At 51.6% G+C, this 19,258-nt stretch overlaps 6 protein-coding genes across 6 annotated transcripts; 2 read left to right on the top strand and 4 right to left on the bottom strand.

Annotated features, from left to right (window-relative positions):
- Positions 1 to 247: 247 nt before the first annotated feature.
- On the top strand, positions 248 to 1,662 carry QC763_702120 (uncharacterized protein). Its single transcript, XM_062915227.1, has 2 exons — positions 248 to 799; positions 867 to 1,662. Exons 1-2 carry the CDS (start codon positions 650 to 652, stop codon positions 1,494 to 1,496), a joined length of 780 nt encoding a protein of 259 aa, XP_062761416.1. The 5' UTR covers positions 248 to 649; the 3' UTR covers positions 1,497 to 1,662.
- Positions 1,663 to 1,705: 43 nt separating this feature from the next.
- On the bottom strand, positions 1,706 to 2,735 carry DFG10 (3-oxo-5-alpha-steroid 4-dehydrogenase; the record flags this gene model as incomplete). The annotated part of the gene is made up of 2 exons (XM_062915228.1): positions 1,706 to 2,094; positions 2,156 to 2,735. 2 exons carry the CDS (start codon positions 2,733 to 2,735, stop codon positions 1,706 to 1,708), a joined length of 969 nt encoding a protein of 322 aa, XP_062761415.1.
- Positions 2,736 to 3,720: 985 nt separating this feature from the next.
- Positions 3,721 to 6,276, bottom strand: QC763_702140 (uncharacterized protein; the record flags this gene model as incomplete). The annotated part of the gene is made up of 1 exon (XM_062915229.1): positions 3,721 to 6,276. One exon carries the CDS (start codon positions 6,274 to 6,276, stop codon positions 3,721 to 3,723), a length of 2,556 nt encoding a protein of 851 aa, XP_062761414.1.
- A 1,004-nt stretch (positions 6,277 to 7,280) lies between these two features.
- SAR1 (COPII coat GTPase) lies at positions 7,281 to 8,633 on the bottom strand. Its single transcript, XM_062915230.1, has 4 exons — positions 8,290 to 8,633; positions 8,072 to 8,215; positions 7,943 to 8,008; positions 7,281 to 7,863 (listed from the first exon to the last, which is right to left on the bottom strand). The coding sequence occupies exons 1-4, from the start codon at positions 8,306 to 8,308 to the stop codon at positions 7,523 to 7,525; spliced, it is 570 nt and encodes a 189-aa protein (XP_062761413.1). The 5' UTR covers positions 8,309 to 8,633; the 3' UTR covers positions 7,281 to 7,522.
- A 643-nt stretch (positions 8,634 to 9,276) lies between these two features.
- On the bottom strand, positions 9,277 to 11,511 carry QC763_702160 (uncharacterized protein; the record flags this gene model as incomplete). The annotated part of the gene is made up of 1 exon (XM_062915231.1): positions 9,277 to 11,511. One exon carries the CDS (start codon positions 11,509 to 11,511, stop codon positions 9,277 to 9,279), a length of 2,235 nt encoding a protein of 744 aa, XP_062761412.1.
- Positions 11,512 to 16,926: 5,415 nt separating this feature from the next.
- Positions 16,927 to 18,839, top strand: ATP16 (delta subunit of the central stalk of mitochondrial F1F0 ATP synthase, atp16; the record flags this gene model as incomplete). Its single annotated transcript, XM_062915232.1, has 6 exons — positions 16,927 to 16,970; positions 17,029 to 18,136; positions 18,199 to 18,228; positions 18,329 to 18,479; positions 18,571 to 18,749; positions 18,807 to 18,839. The coding sequence occupies exons 2-6, from the start codon at positions 18,035 to 18,037 to the stop codon at positions 18,837 to 18,839; spliced, it is 495 nt and encodes a 164-aa protein (XP_062761411.1). The 5' UTR covers positions 16,927 to 16,970; positions 17,029 to 18,034.
- Between the last annotated feature and the right edge of the window lie 419 nt (positions 18,840 to 19,258).

Genomic DNA, 19,258 nt, shown 5'->3' with positions numbered 1-19,258 from the left:
CGCTATCCTGTCAAGCCTGGGCCATCCATTTGAGTGTTTAAACGTTGATCTGTTGCCTCTTCCAGGTAGCGGCCGTATCACCGTCTGTTGCCTGATGACTCCCCTCCTTTTCAGTGCAGATACCGTGTACCTACAAGAATCAAAAGGGCCTCGAAAAAGCTCGCCGCCTCCCCGGGCTTTTTTGCCCTGCATTAGTTGGACCTTTGGGGTTAGCGCCAAGGCCCGTAGATTCAACATTGGGCGGCCTTGTGCATGTAGGTCATTCTGGACCTTTTCGTGCAGCGACGGCACCACTCGTGAACTGGCCCCCCGTCATGTTTCACAGACGCCGTTCCCGAACGCTGTGCAGTCCCTTCGTGCTTCACTGTTTCCCCTCTTTTTCTCTTTGTTGACCCCTGCCGCCTGGTTCGGAATTTGTCACCCTTCAACAAAACTCACCCCAAAGCAGGGCCCCTCAATTTAGCTTTGGGAGGCCGCTCTACATAATCTTTCTGTCAGACTTTTTCCTTTTTTCCCAACCACTCAAGCCCACCACTCACCGCTGCTGAGCTGCTTCGCCTCTTCGGCTGGCCCGTTTGGCCATCCTCGCATAAGACAGACCTCTCGGACAAGCGGGGAAAGGGCAAGGCTCTCAGACAGGCTAACCACCATGGACGACAACGACACCTCTTCTTCTTCTTCTCGACCCCTCGACCTGCCACACACCCTCGAGGACAAGAAGATCAAAGCCCTTCCACCCGCCTGCTACTACATCTCAGATTTCATCACCGAAGAAGAGGAAAAGGCGATATTGGACAAGGTAATAATGTGCCCAGTTTGATTCGGGCCCCCTACCTCGTTGCCTCTAATCGCGAACATGCAAAAAGGTCAACGCAGCTCCGAAAGCGAGATGGCGACAACTCACTCATAGGCGCCTCCAAACATGGCCATCCGATCTCGTCAAAAACACCCTTCTCGATGCCCGGCCACTCCCCGACTGGCTCGAACAACCCGTCGTCGCACGTCTCCTCTCGATCCCACTATCTGACAGCCAACCCGAGAACGTGTTTCATAACAGCCCTCACCAACGACCAAACCATGTCCTGATCAACGAATACCCTCCAAACACCGGCATCATGCCACACAAGGACGGCGGCGCCTACCACCCCGTCGTTTGCACCGTGAGTCTCGGTTCTACCCTCTGCTTGAACCTGTACAAGAGCAAGGAAGACGGCGCTTTGGACCTGGAGCCTGTCTGGCGCATCCTCCAAGAGCCCCGGAGTCTCTTGATCACAACCGCGGATCTCTACACAGAGTATCTCCATGGCATCGAGCCTATCGCAACCGATGTAGAGTTGTCGGGGAAGACGATTGTGAACTGGGACCTCTTGCGTTCTCCGGAGCTATACAAAGACGGCCTGAACCAGCGGCGGACACGTATCAGCCTGACGTATCGGGATGTACTCAAAGTCTCCAAACTGGGAAATAAGCTGGGACTGATGTTTAAGCGTCCCTGAGAAAACACCGGCCAGGTACTGAATTTCCGGACTCGGCCGAGGCAGATGGGCCACTTTGATGCTGAACAAAATTGACGGGAACCAAGGCCGAATTCTTGGGTCGAAAAAGCTCCTCACGTGTTGTCCTTGTTGCTATGAATGATGGTGAACTTTTTTGATGTGGTAATCGTTTCTTAACGCTGCCGTGCTTGCCCTCCACTACCATCCACTTAAAACACAAACGGAATCATATTCCACCTCCCCTCCACCGCCCCTTTCCCAAACTTTTCTTCATACCACCTCCTCGTCCCAGAAGCCGTAACGCCAAGGTTAACCACCACAAAAGCCAACGCGCACACCAGCGTCCTGTTGAACCAAACTCCCTCCGGAGCCGTAGCCACAGCCATAGACAAGTACAGCAAACACTCGCAAGTGTAATGAGCGCAGACGAACCACCTGAACAGTCCCTCGGTAGGCAGTGAATATTTCTTTAGTCCAGCCAAATGTTTGTGAGATTTGTACTGGTTGGCCCAGGCGTAGAAGAACACCGGGACCGCAACACCAAGCTTAACCATCTCCTCCCTGCTCAACTCTAATGTTCGCCGGTTCAAGATAGCATCTATCATCATTGTCAGCACACACACATCTTTCTCCTTCACTATGAAAAAGAAAAAACTCACCCGCCCCCCCAACTCCAACCCCCACCCCAACCCCCAAGTAAAACCCCAACCCAAGCACCCAGTGAACAACCCACATCGTCGACGTGCTCGAAGCCCTCACCACAAACAAGTGTTCACACGTCCTCCTCGCCCCCTGGAGGAACATCATTGCCCACCCGGCCAGCACTTGCACCGACCCCATCCCTTTCCCGTTCCCTCCATATTCCACCTCTTGTTCTGCAATGAACTTGATGACCTGTCCACCGGAGAGGAACTGCCCCAGCCAAAACACCGACCAGGCCACTGACACAACGTAAAAGATTGCAAACCACGAGTGCGGGACCTGGGTGTGTTTCGTCAGGGTTGACAGCCATGACAACACGGCGTTGTTGCTCGGTTTTGGTGAAGATGCCCGGGCGCCATAGTCGACGAGGATTTGCTTGAGGTCTGAAGGGAGGACTGCAATCGCCGAGACGGCTGCTGCGGCGAAGAGGAAGAAGGATTGGCAGTATTGAGATGGGGGTATTGTTGAAAGGATGCTGTAGAGGGTGGAGATGGTTTGGGATATCATTTTACTTGTTGTTGTCGCTGTTGTTGACATGGTGATGTTGAAGGATAGATGTGGTCTTGGTGTTGACGTTGGTTGGAGATGTGGACCGTGTGCCAAGACAGATGGGTTAGGGGGGAGGCAACAACATATTATTCAACTCCAGACTATCAGCACTACAATCTCAATCGACATGTCAGACTTTAACAGTCAGTCAAAATCCCTGAGGGTCGCGTAACAAGAAACCAGCAAGAAAAAAACCAAGGCTGAAAAAATGAACCATCACCTCTCTCACACCTACTTATCACATCTAGCATCTAGAAGGGGGGTTTGACTTACTTGATAAGTTCCATTAGCCCTTACGGTACTTATGGTGATCAATGCTTAATTAAATAATATTGGACAAGTTAAAGTTAGATGGTGGATTGGCAGATTGAAGACCGACCGACGGTCACTCAGAGGTGACCGCAAGCCGGGATAAGATGTCCAGCGGGATAACTCCGTATTTAGTACACCCAGATGCTGTGAATCAATGGTAACGATTTGGTTTGGTAAACACAGCCGTGTATGTCACCACCGTGGAGATTCTCCCCATAGTTGGGTTGAACACTTCACTTTTTGGAGGAGGAAATCTACTCAAATATGTTAGTGATTAGCAAGGTGTGACCTGACCACTAGAGGTTATGAGAGCAGCTTCCGGTTCTGTTTTGTTGAAATGTGGAGTGCAGGAAGAGGTATATAAGGCATGGTGGGAGTTGCTCCGGAATTAAGGAGCAAGCGTGGAAGCAAGCTGGGCAGCAAACACGACCAATTGAGGTGAAGGAGGACCTGGTTCTACCTACACACAGAGCATTGACAGGTTGACAGTTGGAATAGTTAAGACTAATCAGAAAACCGAGAAAGCTATCATAACTCGTCAATTATACAGCCTAAAAAATCTCACCGTCTCCTCTAGAATATAAACTGCTACATGTGTTCTTGCTGGTACCGTTGCTCCTCTATCAAACCAACCATGATTGCAATGCAAAAACACAAAAGTCTAAAGCAACAACTTCCCCGCCGCCCGACGTCCCGAGTTGAAATCCACCTCCGTTTCACCCCCATCAATGTTCATGTTTCTCTGCCCCCCACCCGGCATTGTCTCCCCATCAGTCAACCCCCCATCCACATCCGTAGTCTCATACTCCGTCGCCGTGAGATTGCCGTCGTCATTGCGCCGCCTCTGCTTCTGGCGATCGAGCAGCCGGTTCAAATCATCATCACTCAACAAACTATCAACACTGCCCCGCCTATCCGGCACAGTCTTGCCTTCGTCATTGGCAACAGAGGCATCAAACCCAGGCCTGTTCTCCCTCCTGCCTCGCTCCACCAGCCTCTCCACTCTCAAACGGTTGGCAACAAACTTGATCTTGGGAAAAGCGCTCTGCTGCCCTTCGTGGATCATGCGCGCCAGCTTGGCCTCGTCAGGATCGCTCAAGATGCCAAAGAAATCCGTGACCTTGGCGTTGGGCCAGATGGTGACTGTTCCCCCAAAGGTCTGCAACCACAGCATGGACCAGTCCTGTCCCAACGGCCGCGGTAGCAACTCCAACTGCCTCAACACCCTGAGCCATTTTGTCAGGTCCAGCTTGATATACTGCTCCACGGCCGAGCCAAGGTACCCTCCTCTCCAGCCCCGCCCCCTACGATGCGTCACGGGCTGGCCAACCGAACCTCTCGACGAGAAGAAGAACAGGTTGATGTGGGGGTTAACCTGGCTGACAATGGTAAAGTTGACGTTGAAGTGAAGATTAAGCGCCTTGATTGGGATGTCCGTTCTCAAACTGCCATCCTTCCACTTGTGGCCAAAAGAGTACGGCACTAGCTTGCCCTCTCTCGTCTTCATCATCAGCACCACTGGGTTCAGAATACCCGGGACCGCTGCTGATGCAATCACGGCACTCCAGATTACACAGTCCGGACTGGTCAGGTAGTTGCACAGGATTGTCGGACTGTGAGGATCAGCCGGCACGCAGCTCACATTCAACACCCTGCCCGTTCGTTCATACGCCTCCTTGAACGTCATCGACCCCCTCGACCACCAAGAGCACTGCTGAGCCCAGTCGACACTATCAAACCTGGCCCCCGTCTTCCACCACCTCTTGAACCAAACCGTGATCGGCTCCCTACAAGCCGTGATTTTGTGCGCCAACGCCGGCACAAGCAGCTGCTTCAGCTCCTCATTCGTCCTAGTCGCCACCAATGCAGCAACCAACGCACCACCCGACGTCCCCGTGATGATATCCGGCAACTTGTCCTCCTCCAACAACGCCTTCACCACCCCGAAATGATAATACGCAAACGTCGCCCCACCGCTCAAACACAACGCTGTCCTTCCATAGTTCGCACTAATCCCCTTAAACAACCCCCTCTTCTCCTCCTTACTCATCAACTCCGTATCCAACAAAAACTTCATACTCCTCTCCACCTCATCCACAAAATTCTGCACCAAATTCTTCGTCCCATAATACGTCTGACTATACAACCTCGGATTCTCCACCCCCACAAAATTATTCTTGACACAAGCCCCCATCAACTGCTTCAACTCCTCCACCGCCTCCCTCCCCCGTTTCTCATCCCCCCCATCTGTCGCCCTCTCGGCCTTCTCCCTCGACCTCCTCATCTCCTCCCACACCCTCTTCACCGTCTTCGCATCATAATACGCAAACTCATCCTGCTCCTTCCACTGCTCCGCCACCCCAAAGTAGTCATCCATCTTCCTCGCCGCCGCCACCCACTGCTTGTAATTCCCCGTCGCCCTCATCGCCCGCCTCAACTTCTCCCTCTTCCCCCTCCACGCAACAAACTGCTCATACAAATAAATATACGACCTCGTCGCCAGATACGCAACCGACAGCCCCAACAACCACGTCCCCACAATCAACAAAAAAGGCCATTTCAACAACTGATACAAGTGCCCCTCCCTAGTCTCATCCTTACTCCTCCCCCCACCCCCCCTCCTCCCCCCCTCCCCACTCCCAGTCAACCCAACTAACCCCTTCAACCCCAACTTCGGCCTCCTCTTCTTCTCCCCCTTATCCTTATCCCCTCTCAAAAACCTCCTCCTCTTCTTCTTCGTCTCCTCCCTACTCACAACTCGCTCATTAACCGGCGCCCAATCATTCCTCGCCGTGATAAACGTCCCCGTCCCCATCTCCTGCCCTCCCCCACCACCATACTCGTGCGATTCATTCTCATCAAAAAAACCCAAATTACTCCCACTCCTGCTCAACAACCCCGGACTATTCAACCTGACACTCTGCCCCTCCCCTTTCTCATCCACAAAGTCTGGCGCGCTCAGGGCTTGTATAAACGCTTCTACATGCTCCGCCGGCAAAAAGTTTGTCTCCGCGTCGGGGAGGTTCGCCCAGTCGAACGCTTCCGGGGGGAAACCGTAGGTTTTGGAGGGGAGCACGATATCCGGTCGGACGGTCGGGGGGTGCGTAGTGCTGGTGAGTTTGAGGCGTGAGGAGGGGTGGTTGTCTTCAGAAGACGAACCCCCCGAGAAGGAAGAGTCGGGAATAGGGGTCGTCGTCATTTTGTTCTTGTCCGCCATGGTGAATGGCGCACTGGTTTCTCGTGTTGTTCCGTGTAGTATCGCAGAGTAAAAAAAAAAGAACGACTAGGGTGTCAAACTTGGTAGGTAGGTAAAATTGGAAGGTGGTCGGTCGTCAAGCGGTCCTAGAAACCCCGAGAAGAGATAGCATATTCGCGCCGCTTCCCAGAGTTTTTTTTTTTTTTTTTTCTTTCCACCTCTTTGCCCTTCCTTCAGTCGTAAATTGATTTGCGCCGGAGTGTGATGCAGTAGGTAACAATCTAGTGGGTAAAAAGTGCTGATTCAAAAATGGTGAATTGTCGCCGCCGCCGCTGCGCGCACCGCTGTCAGGAGGACAGTGGAATGACGTCGGTTTGCTTTTGGCAAAGTGGCACCTCCTGTGCAGCACTCTCCATCCACCCCCAAACTTGGGGAAAACATATGCCAAGCTATCCTTGTCACCTCCCTACCACAACCTCACACACGCTATGATCTCAAAATCATAGACTTTATTCTTTTTCTTTTCAACGTCCAGGCAAGGACTGTAAATTTCCGCTTCTCATCTCTTCCAGATATGCCCTTCTTGAGCTGGGGTAACACCCCCCCGATGAACCGGGTTATGCAACCCTGAATCGTCAAGCTCCATCCACTGCGTCCCGTCCTCCCTCCCTCTGACCATCATCCCCAGTGGACTCGGGGAATCATTCCACCTATGGGCTCATTTCCGAAGTGTTGGGGATAACTTCAGCCTCCTTTTATGTCCTGCCTAGACTTCTATGTCACCTCGGTATTACACTAGAACAAAGATCATCATTGCAAATCAAGAACGAAATTCTTGAGCTTGCTGCGAATCTGTAGATCTGCCTATCATGTGACGAGGCCTGTTGACCATCTTGTGATGCCTCCCAAATATGCGCCTGTGTACAATCTGATAATTTCCATCAAAATATTTAGCGAGGAGGGTCTTCATCCCAGTACGCCTAGCAATCATCTTTCGAAGCCTGTCCCGCTCGGCATCATCAGCATGAGAGGCAGGTAGAAAAGTATCATTTCCAATATAAATCATATATCATAACGCCTCAAAACATTCTCACCCATGCCTACACCACAAGTTCAACAGCCAACCACACCCGCAATCCCCCATCAAACACAAGCAAACGCAACTGGCCTTCTGTATTGATTCTTATCCCCATCCATTACTACCCTCTTATACCGCCCCTCATATCGCCCCGTCACCTCACTCCCCCCCATATCCAAACCCCTCCCCCTAAACATATTGCGACAACCACCGAATAGCATCCCCATACCCCTGCCTCATCACAACCGAGCACATGAAAACCTCAATCGGGCGGATCCCCTCCAGCGGAATCTTGCCCTTGCCCGTCGTCTGGTAAATCCCCAAATGGTGACGAAGCTCATCCTCACTTACCGCATCCGGGTGATCAATCTTGTTACCCAACACCACAAACGGGACCTTGGCCAGCTCCTCCATCGAAAGAAGCCCATCAATCTCGGCCTTGGCCTCGGGGAACCGCTCGTGGTCCTTGGCGTCAACGAGGAAGACGATGCCGTTGACTTCGGGGAAGTAATCCTTCCAGAGGCGGCGAGCTGTTTTCCACAACACATTCCACGTCAGCACTCCCTATTCATTCAACCTTCTCCAAAAAGGGCACACGTAAAGACTCACCCTGCTGATGACCACCCAAATCAAAAGTCGTAAACCTGACATTACCGATCGCGAGCTCCTCGGAAGCTAAAAACCACCATCGTCGTCAGTCCCCTTTACTCCCTCCCTCAATCAGCAACAAATACGCACTAGGATGCAACGTAGGCTGCAAAATAGCCACCCGGTCATTCTTCAACATGTGCAACAGCGTCGTCTTGCCCGCATTGTCCAAGCCCAAAAACAACAACTTGGCATGCTTGTTCAACAAGCCAAGCGAAGAGAGCACATCGTAGACTGTTTGTTCATCCCCCAAACGTCAGCATCTCGCTCCCATCCCATCGAAACACCCCTTGCCCAAAAATACTTACACCAGTTAACAAGCCACATCTTGTTTCTCTCTCTCGCGTTCTATCCCTTCGTTTTCCTTTTCGGTCGGGTAGGTAGGTAGCTAGCGTGTCGTGGTGATGGCAAAGCAAAGCTTTAGGTTGGTTGTTGTCCGGTCAGGAAATGGAATGGAATTGGACAATGGAAACCGATCGGGTTGCGTGCTGGTCTGTTCAGGGAGTGGCCAGAGCTGCGCTACAAGAATTACTTGGCCTTGCTTGCGCAGGGGCCACCTAGCCTACCTCACCACCGCCCCACCGCCCTTGACCCAAGTGGCAGCACCCAGAATGACAGCTGGTTGATACCTGAAATATCAGGCAGACAGTCACCTGACCCCTGAACCTTAAAAAAAGGGGGCATCTCCCTTTCTACAAAGGTGTTGTTGGGAAATGCTGACGCTGATGGTGAGGCGCGCATCTTCGATTTTCATTGCCTGGTCCGACGCGAAATAGAGGCGTAAACATCCGATTTAAATGATTCGTAACCATGAGCTTGATCGTAATCGTGTGCAGCCTCGGCACTCCAATAATGTCTTAACCCACACCAAACCCCTTTTCTTGCATCATGTACACACATGGTTGGGCTGAGCACCCATTTGCTCAAGCAAACAGTCACTCATCGCAAAACTCCAAAATGGTTCAAAATGTATATTCTTGATTCCCTGAAGAGACGGGAAGATGCATTGCAACTACAAAAAAAGTTGTGCCTTTATGTACATAGAGTTGTACCAGGTCGACCGTCACCGGCGTTGTTGAAAACTAGCCAGCCAGCCTGGACCCGGGCGAGATAATTACTAAGGAGGAATAGACCGAAAAAAAAAAGGCAATGTGTGAAAACGCCGTGGTCGTGAGAAAGAAACAAGAAATTTGTACGCCAGGCTCGTGAATAATCATGATGACCGCCCCAGATGAATGCCGTGGTGTATGAACACCAGTGTATGCTCTTGCGATGCAAATCAGATAGCCTTCCGTTTAGATGGAAAGAACATAATGACCGGGATTCTTGCCTGCCATCGTGAGACCAAGCTCCCTCATACGCTCTGCTCCCTCGCCGGGGATCGTGCGTTTCGGGTGAGCCTTCTCCTTCGCCTTTTCCTTGCGCGCGCGGCTGCAGTACTTTTGGTAGTACTTTTCCTTGCGGCGCTGTCTCTTCTGTTCGAGACCCTTGACGATGTCAATGGCACCGCGGACATGGGTCGAGTCCTTCTCCTCGGCGGCAACTTTGGCCTTGCGGGCCTTCTGCTTCAGAAACATGCCCGGTGCCTTGGGAAGGGACTTGGTGTGGGGGAGGCCGAGACCAGGGCGGAATGCAAGTGCCTTGAAAGCAACGTGATCGCTGTCCTGACCAGGTGAGGACGAGGCAGAAGACCTGTACGCCATGGAAATCGGGGCCGGTGACTTGAACCTGCGAGGGGAAGCGCGCTCAGTGGGCTTGAGGGGAGAACGGCCGCGCATCTTAGGGGCGGGAGAAAGACGGCGCTTGGGAGGGGGCGAGCGGAATCGCTTGGGAGATGGGCCCTTGCCGCTCTTGCGTCCGCGACGGTCACGCTCGTGGTGCAGGTCCTCGAACTCGCCGTGAAGCCAGCCATGCTCGTCGCTCTCTCCAAAACCCTTGCCATAGGGCTCTTCGGGTTCGTCTTCGATGTCCGAGGTGGGGAAACTGGGATCGATGTCCTGAGGAATGACTGGCACCTTGTCGCGCTTCCGCGCCTCCACGCAAGAGATGTAGGCATCCTCCAGCGGCCTGTCCTCATCCAAAGTACCGCAGACAAAATCGGTGCTGTCGGGAAGCTCAGGAGTGGCAGGGCGGAAGGGTGCGGGGCGGGATCTGGAGCGCTTTGTCTTCTTGCGAACAAGGCTCGACTTGCCTTCACCGGCAGAGGAATCAGAACTCTCGCCGACAGACAGTCTCCGAGCAGCCGACAAAACAGCCCCAGACAGAGTCTGATGGTGACCAACGCGGGTGGTCCAGAGAAGTAACCCATCATCTTCATCGTCGGACTCGGCAAAACCAATTTCGTTGTCGGTTTTGTAGCCGTCAGAAGCCTCGTCATCCCAGTTGTATCCAACATGGACGTCGTCTTCCTCTTCCTCTTCAACCTCTTCCTCGTCAGCCTCGTCGTCCAGATCATCGTCGTCCCCATCATCGCCATTCGGAGACTCATCGTCATCCTCATCTTCCTCGCCATCTTCGTCCTCATCCACTTCTTCATCGAGCTCTTCCTCCTCAGCCTCCGCCTCCTCTTCAGCTTCCTTGCCGAGCTTCCGGATCTCCATCTCCTTTTGAAGCGTATCCTGGATGGTCAGCTTGGGCTTGTGGACATCATCATGCCTGATCCAGTCATCTTCTTGGGGAGTTTCACTGGCGAACTCGTGAAAGTGAGCATTCTCGCTGTCAAGGTCATTGGCATTAGCAGCAATCCACTTCTTGCTCTGAATGGCAATGGGGCTGTTGGAAGTTCTGCGGGGTGTCGAGGGCCGTGCCCGAACCGTCGAGGGAGTCCGTGGCTTCTGAACACGAACATCTCTGGGAACAGGAGTCATCGGGCGAGTCTGTGTGCTCGCCGTCTTGGGGGGCGCAGCGGGGCAGGCGAACTTGATGGTGGTTTTCTTCGGTGCCGCTTGCGACTTCGTCCCATTATCTGTGGGTTTGGGAGGTGGTGGCATCGAGACCTTGTCATCGGTCTTGGGCTTCGCCGCGCAGGCAAAAGAGATGCATCTCTTCTTGGCCAAGGCCTGTACAGCGGCGTCGCTATCCCGCTCAGCGCGCACAACCGGCACGGGCGTCTTGCCCATGAGGGGAACGAAGCCGATGCTGGAGAAGCGAGGGCTGGGTGAGCTGGTGCGCGCAGGCGTGGTAAGCCCGGTATCGCAGGTCAGCTCAGCAGTCGAGGCGATGCTGAAGTTGCTGGTGATGGAGCGTCTCCGCCTTCTAGCAAGAGACGTCGCTTCGTGAGATTCCTCATCTGAATGGCTTTGGAAAGCCTTGGTCAGGAGGGATTCGTGCTGCTCGCTGCCTCGGCGGATGGCAGTTCGCTTGAAGTGATTTGATACGGGGGACATTGGCGGCGGACAATCCGGTGGCTCGTCCGTATCAGCGCCCGCATCTTCTTCCACTGATGGCTCCACATTGGCGGAGTTTGTCGTGGTCCATGCCAACACATTTGATGTCGCATAGTCATGAGGTGTGTATCGGTGTTGTTCCATTTTCGAGAACGGGATGTGAGTATAAGTGGCCGTCGAGCTGGTGGCTCAACCGGCAGGGTAACAGAGTTGTCCTGGGAGCGGAAGAAGGGGCAGTAAGAGTCCAGCGGTCGAGATATGTGTGTGTGGGTGTGTGGATGTTGCTGGTTTGTTGATAGAGAAATGATATCGTGAGTGTCCGCTGTGGGCGGAGTCTGAAGTCTGCGACGAGAGCAGTCCTCTACCTTATGGCTTGCAAGTGGCGTACAAGGCGGTGTCCCTAGGGACCGTATTGCTATAACAGCAGAGCCATCACGTCGAAATCTGAGGTTGGTAGTTTGAAAGGCCGGTGGGTTGTTTGGGGGTGGTGGTGTTAGAGAAGCAGGTCGTTCGGCCGTCGACCCAAGAATGAAATGCTGGAAGGTGAGGTAGTCTTCTGGAAGGCCTGGTCGAAAAGCAGGGTCGTCGGTGGTAAGTCGACGTGCAGATGACGTTGTCCTTTTGGTTTGGGAGAAGTGTTGCGAGAGGGTGAAAATGTCACACAAAACACGCAAAATGTCAAAAGCAGAGCGGGAATGCGGCAAAATATCAGGTTTTTGAGACCTGGCGGAGCGGTTCAAGGAGGGGATATGGTCGTGTCCAGCGATGGGGCCGTGCCGTCGCGAAATGCAGGGAACAAGAGAGAGGGAGGGGGGCGACGCAGGGTTGCCCTCAAAAGCGAGGAGCCGGGTCCACCACCTTGGCACTTGGCTGCGCTTGGCTGATGAGATGGCGACGACGAGAGAGAAGAGCGGGTCGAGAGTGGGATGTTGGCCGAGTCCCCCTTTGGTTGGCTGTTAGTGCTGAGGTCACTCTGTCCGCAATGCCCGCCCACGGCAACAAAAAAAAACGGATGATGAAAAACGTAACACCAAGACAAAACGGGGCCGGCCAGGTCCCTTTTTTCTTCGCTTTTATTCACAGCATGACCAATATGAATAATGCGACCGAAAAGCTTTTATACTTTTTACTTTTGGCCATCGGAGGCGGACTGACTCTGCCGCCGCTTGTGACGCCGTCCGTCACTCTGGTTTGGTTGAGACGAAGGAAAAGGCGGCGTGGAACCACACGTTCTCTTCCCACATTTCCACAAGGCACAGCGCAGCATAGCCTGTGCCCAGAGTTGTGCTTGTGCTTGTGCTGATCACCAGAGCCCCGGGCCGTGGCGCTGGGCAAAGGCCAACCGAAAAACGGCGGCAACTTCACAATTTCACAATAACGGCCGTTTCCATTTCTCGAAATGCCAGCTTTGCCCTGTGCGCCCGTTTCTTCCTCTTCCGTCGTTGGCTGCGGGCCCCACCCCATGGCGATCGATCTTTTGGACCAGGGTTTTTGCGTGGTGGTTGATGATTCCTTTCAACCCACGCTGACTCCACCTGCTTCTCCAAAAATGTCCAGTGGCGGGAAAGACCCGGCTGGCGGAATTTCGACTTGGGAGGAGCATCGTAGCAATGGCGCTTGACTCTGTTCAGACAGACAAAGGACCCTCGCACCCTCGCTGTGGATTGCCTCCTGATGCGCATAGTGCCGTCCTTATCCAAAGATTAGCAGGTCAGGAGCATCCCCGAATGTCCGACATCGCCCGTCTCTAACTGAGAGAAGAAGACATGTTGTGTCACCGGACACCATTGCCCTTTTGATAGCACACCTCTACTATCAGTCCGACTCTATACCGCCTTCACCACCACCGCCTTTCGGGTCTGACACCCTATCGTGTATCAAACAAAAAGACAGATGACAGATTGGGAGGTGGCGAGTTGCCCAGCCGGAATGATCCTCACACCTTGATAGGCTAAACATCCAGCACTTTGCGAGCGGTGGGAGAGAGTGGCCGAGTTTGGTTCTTCTCCTGCAAAGTACTTGGGCTGAGCTGCAATTCGCAATATGCAGGCTGCAACCTTCTCGTCAAGAACACTTCCATCCAGTCTGACCCGCATGAGGGCTCGCATCGCACAAAATCTTGTCTTGGAGGAAAAGAGGGTCCTAGTGTGATCTATGTGTTGCCGTCGAGGCTGCCGTTTTCTGAGCGGTCGGCCACGCCTCGCCTGGCACTATTACCCAATAAGCCTTTAATTTATAGTTATTACGCTAGTACTTACACTTTATTCACACACCTGTATTCTAGTTTTAATTTATATTTAGGTCGCAGCTGTTTATTGCTCAAAGCTTTTTTCATCGAAATGCTTAATGCTATCTTTGAAGTAATAAATGCTTCAAATACTGTGACTAGCTGATTTGCTAGGTTAGATGCTTCATTTGGGCCAAAAGTAAATAGAAAGGCTTTTTTTACCTGCGCTATAGTGAAAAGCTGTTGGAGAAATAAATTTATTACTGCTTTTTATTATTAATCGCAAAAGCCAATTAAATTAGTCCATCATATTTTTAAGTATGCATTAGAAAAAGTAATATTGATATTATTTATTAATATTTATGAGCCTATAGATATTCTGTAAAGCTCTAGCTAAAAATCAAGAGATAATAAGATTAATAGGTTAGCTAAGGCTTTATTAAAGTTAAGTTAAAGAATAATTATTAAAAACGAGTCTCTGTAAGCTTTATTTCACAGTAGGTTACTGCTATAATACTATAAGGCATTTAGTTCTGGAAGAACTAGTAGATATAGCAAAGACAGTCACAGTATATCTGCCTAGCACCGCTGAGAATCTACTTAGTACTGGTTTGGGAGGCGGCTACAGGCTTAGAGTCTTTCTGATTAGAGGGTGAGAAAATAGGGCTGTTGGAGGACTCGAAGATTCAAGGGTCATGTATATAAGCAGTCTGTTTCTGAGATTCTATTTAGCCAGATTATAGATTTTTATTTTTCCGTATTTTCTGCCTTGCATGCGTGCAGGCAATTCTGGCCCTCTGATCAAGCCAATCCGGTGCTTATTATGTAGCCTGCAAGCCTATAGTGTCTTTTTTTTGTCCTGCGTGAAGTGCAGCCTACAAGCAAGCCACTGTCACGTAAATGTATTCATTCAGTGACTTGTTGAGGGTATATTTGTAGTGTTGTAGTTGGTTTGTGTGTTTTCTTACCATTTCAGCACACCTACAACACTAGGTCTTCTTTTTCTAAGAATTAATCATGACTTTGCATTTTATTTTATCATCACTTTTTGTATTTTCTATTAGTAAATATAAAGTCTTTTAATTAGTTTAATTTATAATCTTTTACTTTGTACTTTAGTTTTAGAGTAAATTTATTCCCGCCAAAAAGACTTTGGCAGGTACTTTAGTAGCCCGAGCTTAGGGTCCCTCTGGAAGGTAGTTGCGGGTGCCGAAACAGCGGGTCAAAGCTAAGTAGAATTGGCACCAGACGGCAAAACATGAGCTTTTCCTGTAATTTCACGCTGTGCCATACTGTGTACTCCGGCAACGAGTAATCGTATCACTCAGCAACACAACCTTTCCAGTCAGATATCGAATTTCCTGACATGCACATCCATCCACCACCGAAGCCTGATCAACTGGTACACCGAGTAGACTCTTGAGAACAATAGGCCGGGACCTCTCCCACGTCGACACGGTCGGTAAACAGCATGTCCATCCATCAAAACGTGACGATGAAGTCTGGGGAAATGGCGCCATGTCCACCTTGGATGCAACTCCAAGAGTGGGAGGCCGAACGGCTCGGGCTACCATTTGTCGTGGGGGTTTACTCGCTTGACTTGTTCCTCCAATCTCTATCCTCCTATTTTTGCGTGCCTCTATTGGAATTGAGGATTCGCCAGCGCCGAGTCTGCTGGCTCACTCCGTCGCTAACCCACGCTTCCTTATTGCTCAGGCAGCTCAAAGTGAAGCTGACTAGCAGTGATAGAACTTGGAATGCTCCCTCAGTCTGACACCCGTGATGAAGCAGATGCAACTCAGAGCACCATTCAGCGACATTTGTAATAGTCTAACCCGCGCGCTTGAACGTAAATGGAATGGTAGGTAACCGTTGATGCTGAATACCTGCAGCTCACAACACATCTCCTTACCCCGCCAAGATGCACAAGAGGGCGCTGGATCATTGGACCAAGGCGATACCGTGATCAACGAACCCAGCCTCACTGCCTCCAGTTCGCCGACGACACGATAGCGCGAGCGGCCAGAGATTGATTGCGCATTTGCACGCGCCAGAAGCGAAAGGAACCCAATCTCCAAATCTCAGAGGCTTGTAGTCCGGGGCAGGCAAGCAACTTCACCCGGCCCGAAGACACAGAAACAACCACCCTCAACTACCCCGCAATGCTACGACCATCAGATAGCGTGGGGTAATCTTTCATTCAGACGATGACACGACTACAAACGGCAACCCGAAGGGAACCTACGTCGATATGTCTCTGCTTTGAAACCTGATACCTGTGCCGCTAAAGCTGTTAAGGCGCAATGTCACCGGGCCCATAGGTTTTTGTTGTTGTTGCTTGTGGCCCGTAATTCCAACCTCAAAACGGTGCCCCTCATTGGGATCGCCCAAAAGCCACACAGAAGACGACGACGACGACACATTTCTAAGAGTGGTGGAATTTGTTATCCAAGCACAGGAAAGACGTACGATGCCATCCGGCTTACACGGCATCGCAATCGTAAACGGCTCATGCAGACGGGAGCTCCCTACGGACCAAAAAGAACCCCATAAAGTGACGTATCGACCAAATAAACAAAAGACTACTGGCTACAGGCCGTTTAGTTTCTTCGGCGAAGCCCGAACAATAATAAAAAGTTAAAAACCATAGCCTCAAGCTCGGGGCCATTTCACGGCCGGTATCGCTATGGCCCTTTTCCGATCTCCCATGTTCTCCATGTGGCAGCCAGCCAAAACATCAAAGAAAACTACCTAAAAGGGGCAGTTCTTTTGTCTCCTTATTGTCTAGTTGGTTTTGGGGTTCAGGAACCAAGCCTGGGCTACAAAGAAAATGACCAACCAAAGAGTGGTCATGCGATTGACTCTACTTCACTACTCATTCATCACCAGGTGGGGTCGCTGGGTCACACATCACACAACATCGAACCTTCAAGAAAACGGAAAGTTCAAGCCCAAAGTTGGGCCGCAAAAAAGACAGGCGTTTTCTTGGGTGTCACACATGCAACCCAAAGAACAGACCACACTTTGTAACCACCTTTGCGTGACACAGGGGGGGAGGGAGACAAACCACGTGGATAGGTTGGTATGTATGCTTGCTGCTGATGGGTTAGGGGAACTACTTACTTCTGACCTGCCGCTTCCGGGGAAGCACAGTATACCTTAACAACAACTCGGATTCTTCCGCAGATCACATCGGATGAACAGAAACACAAAAGGTGGGAGTACCCGAAGGGCCTGTGGTGGGGGACCATTTCTGAGACGTCTCTTCTTACCTCGGAATTGAGCAGTTGACATGTTGGTTGGTGTGGTCCCCATTCCATCTTCAGGTCAAACATCCCACATCTTCTAACCCAAGCATGGCATTTCCCCGGTATTGGTAAACCTCCGAAATCCCATCTGTATCTGTACGTTATCTTGACCTGGTATTTTATTAGGCCAATTTTGCCCCCGTCCAGTTTCCATCATGTGCTTGCATCTCACTCACGACATGAAACCACATCAAAACTATCTACGTCAAGCCCTAAACCTCCCTCTGGGATCACGTTGCTCTCCCATCCTTGACCGATGATGCAAACTGCCGTTCACAGGATGAACCCTTTCCCAACCTCCAAGCGGAAACCGGGTCCGGGTACTTATTAGCATGGATACGCCTTCCAGGTTATGGTTCTTGACAGCTAGACAGTAAGACGCGGGTACCCGGTTTTTTAGCGGATGGTTTTGAGGGATTTAAAACGTAGAAAGCTCGGTGCATCACAGCGGCAGCATGAAGGCATCACATCCATCGGATGATGTTGAGAAGGTCAGTCGGGGCATGAGCTACGGGTGGAGATGGTGCTAAATCGCGGCTTCGGGGGAACTGACAGCGAGCTCTCTCTTGTTGACAGCAACCGCCAGCTTGTGATTTTTGGAGATCGGTTGGGGGAATACAACGGTTGGTTGAGTGAATCTTCTGCGGCGTGGCCGGACAATTTGCTCTGCTCATCAGCCACTGAGACTAGAAGGCAAGTTGGTTGTTGCACAACGTCCAAGGAAGGTTTTTAGGGCTTCATGTTGTGCGCTGAGGGATATACTGGCAAAAAAGGGCTAGAATATGCGGTTCTTGCCTGGCCAGCACTTTGGCACTTCAGCATGTCAGTTAAGTGAGGTTTCTGGTCATAAAGGTGTTGATGATGCACCACGATGGACAGTTCCATCAACCTTGAAGTGGATATGCATCTACCCGTAATTTATGCAATCATCTGAACTTGTGCAAGCTTGGCTGAGCTCAGCAAGCGCTCTCCTGTCCACCTCCCACCTCAAGCTCCGCAAAAACGTTTCCGCGTAGCCGAACCGGACAATCCCGGTTCCATTGGTTCCAGTCAATCGCCGGATTTTGGGCAAAGCTGGAGAGCCGACGACATATCGAGAAGGACTTGACCCATTGAGACCGCCGCCATCACCATGAACTCCCTTCGCATTGCCCGCGCCGCCATCCGGGCTCGCCCGGCTCTTCTCCGCGCCCCCGTCCAGCGCAGAGGCTACGCCGAGGCCGTCAGCGACAAGGTATGTCTCTACTGCCCCTCCAGGAACCGCGCGCTTTAACATTATCTAACTTATTCCTACAGATCAAGCTTAGCTTGTCGCTTCCCCACCAGGTACGATGACGACGGACAGCACCCCGGATGTTTCTTGGTCGATTGGAGGGATATCAACATGTTTTCAAGCGAGGCCGCTGATGTTTATGCCACATAACAGGCTGTCTACAAGTCCCAGGATGTCGTCCAGGTCAACATCCCCGCCGAGTCGGGTGAGATGGGTGTCCTCGCCAACCACGTTCCTTCGATCGAGCAGCTGAAGCCCGGTGTCGTCGAGATCATTGAGGAGAGCGGCAACAAGCAGTTCTTCCGTACGTACCGCCCATCACCTCGAAACATTGGAGTCGGATAGAAAAGGGCAGAAAAAAAGGACTGGAAGCTCACACAAGAGAACGATTCTAGTTTCCGGTGGTTTTGCCGTGGTTCAGCCCAACTCCGTCCTGAGCATCAACGCCGTCGAGGGCTTCCCCCTTGAGGACTTCAGCGCCGAGGCTGTCCGCAGCCAGATTGCTGAGGCGCAAAAGGTTGCCAGCGGCAGCGGCAGCGAGCAGGAGATTGCCGAGGCCAAGATTGAGCTTGAGGTTGGTTTGATTCTAGGTGATTCTGGTTTACAAGGTGCTAACTAACTGCTGTTTTAGGTCCTCGAGACTCTCCAGGCCCACCTCAAGTAGATGTACAACCCCACCAATAAACCCTCCCTGTAGAATACGTCATCCAAAAGATTCCTGTCTAGTCCAAGAGATGCTTCATGAGCCGGACTGTTATCGTCTTGAGGTTAGAGGCGGCCCGAGGTTGCATGTGCTAGGTAGTTGCTGAGTTGATCGCGGTTGCCATTGCTTATTATCTGTTGAGTAGGGGTAGTGCTATGCCGGCCCATTTGTCTGGGTCTTTCTTACCCGTTATGTCAGAGCGCGGAGTGGTAGTTTGGCTTCCCAAAAATCCGGAGGTGGACCTGCTCTCTGAATCTTCTCTTGCAAACATCCTTCCGTATATCCTAAAACCACAACATCGTTTCATTCTTAACGGAATCCGGGCACACCAGCTGGTTACCGCTACAAGGCATCCATTTCGACGCCAGCATACTTTAGTG

The sequence above is a fragment of the Podospora pseudopauciseta genome (genome assembly GCF_035222475.1).
Source record: "Podospora pseudopauciseta strain CBS 411.78 chromosome 7 map unlocalized CBS411.78m_7, whole genome shotgun sequence".
In the NCBI taxonomy this organism is placed as follows: domain Eukaryota; kingdom Fungi; phylum Ascomycota; class Sordariomycetes; order Sordariales; family Podosporaceae; genus Podospora; species Podospora pseudopauciseta.
This window is presented reverse-complemented; position numbering and strand designations above follow the sequence as displayed.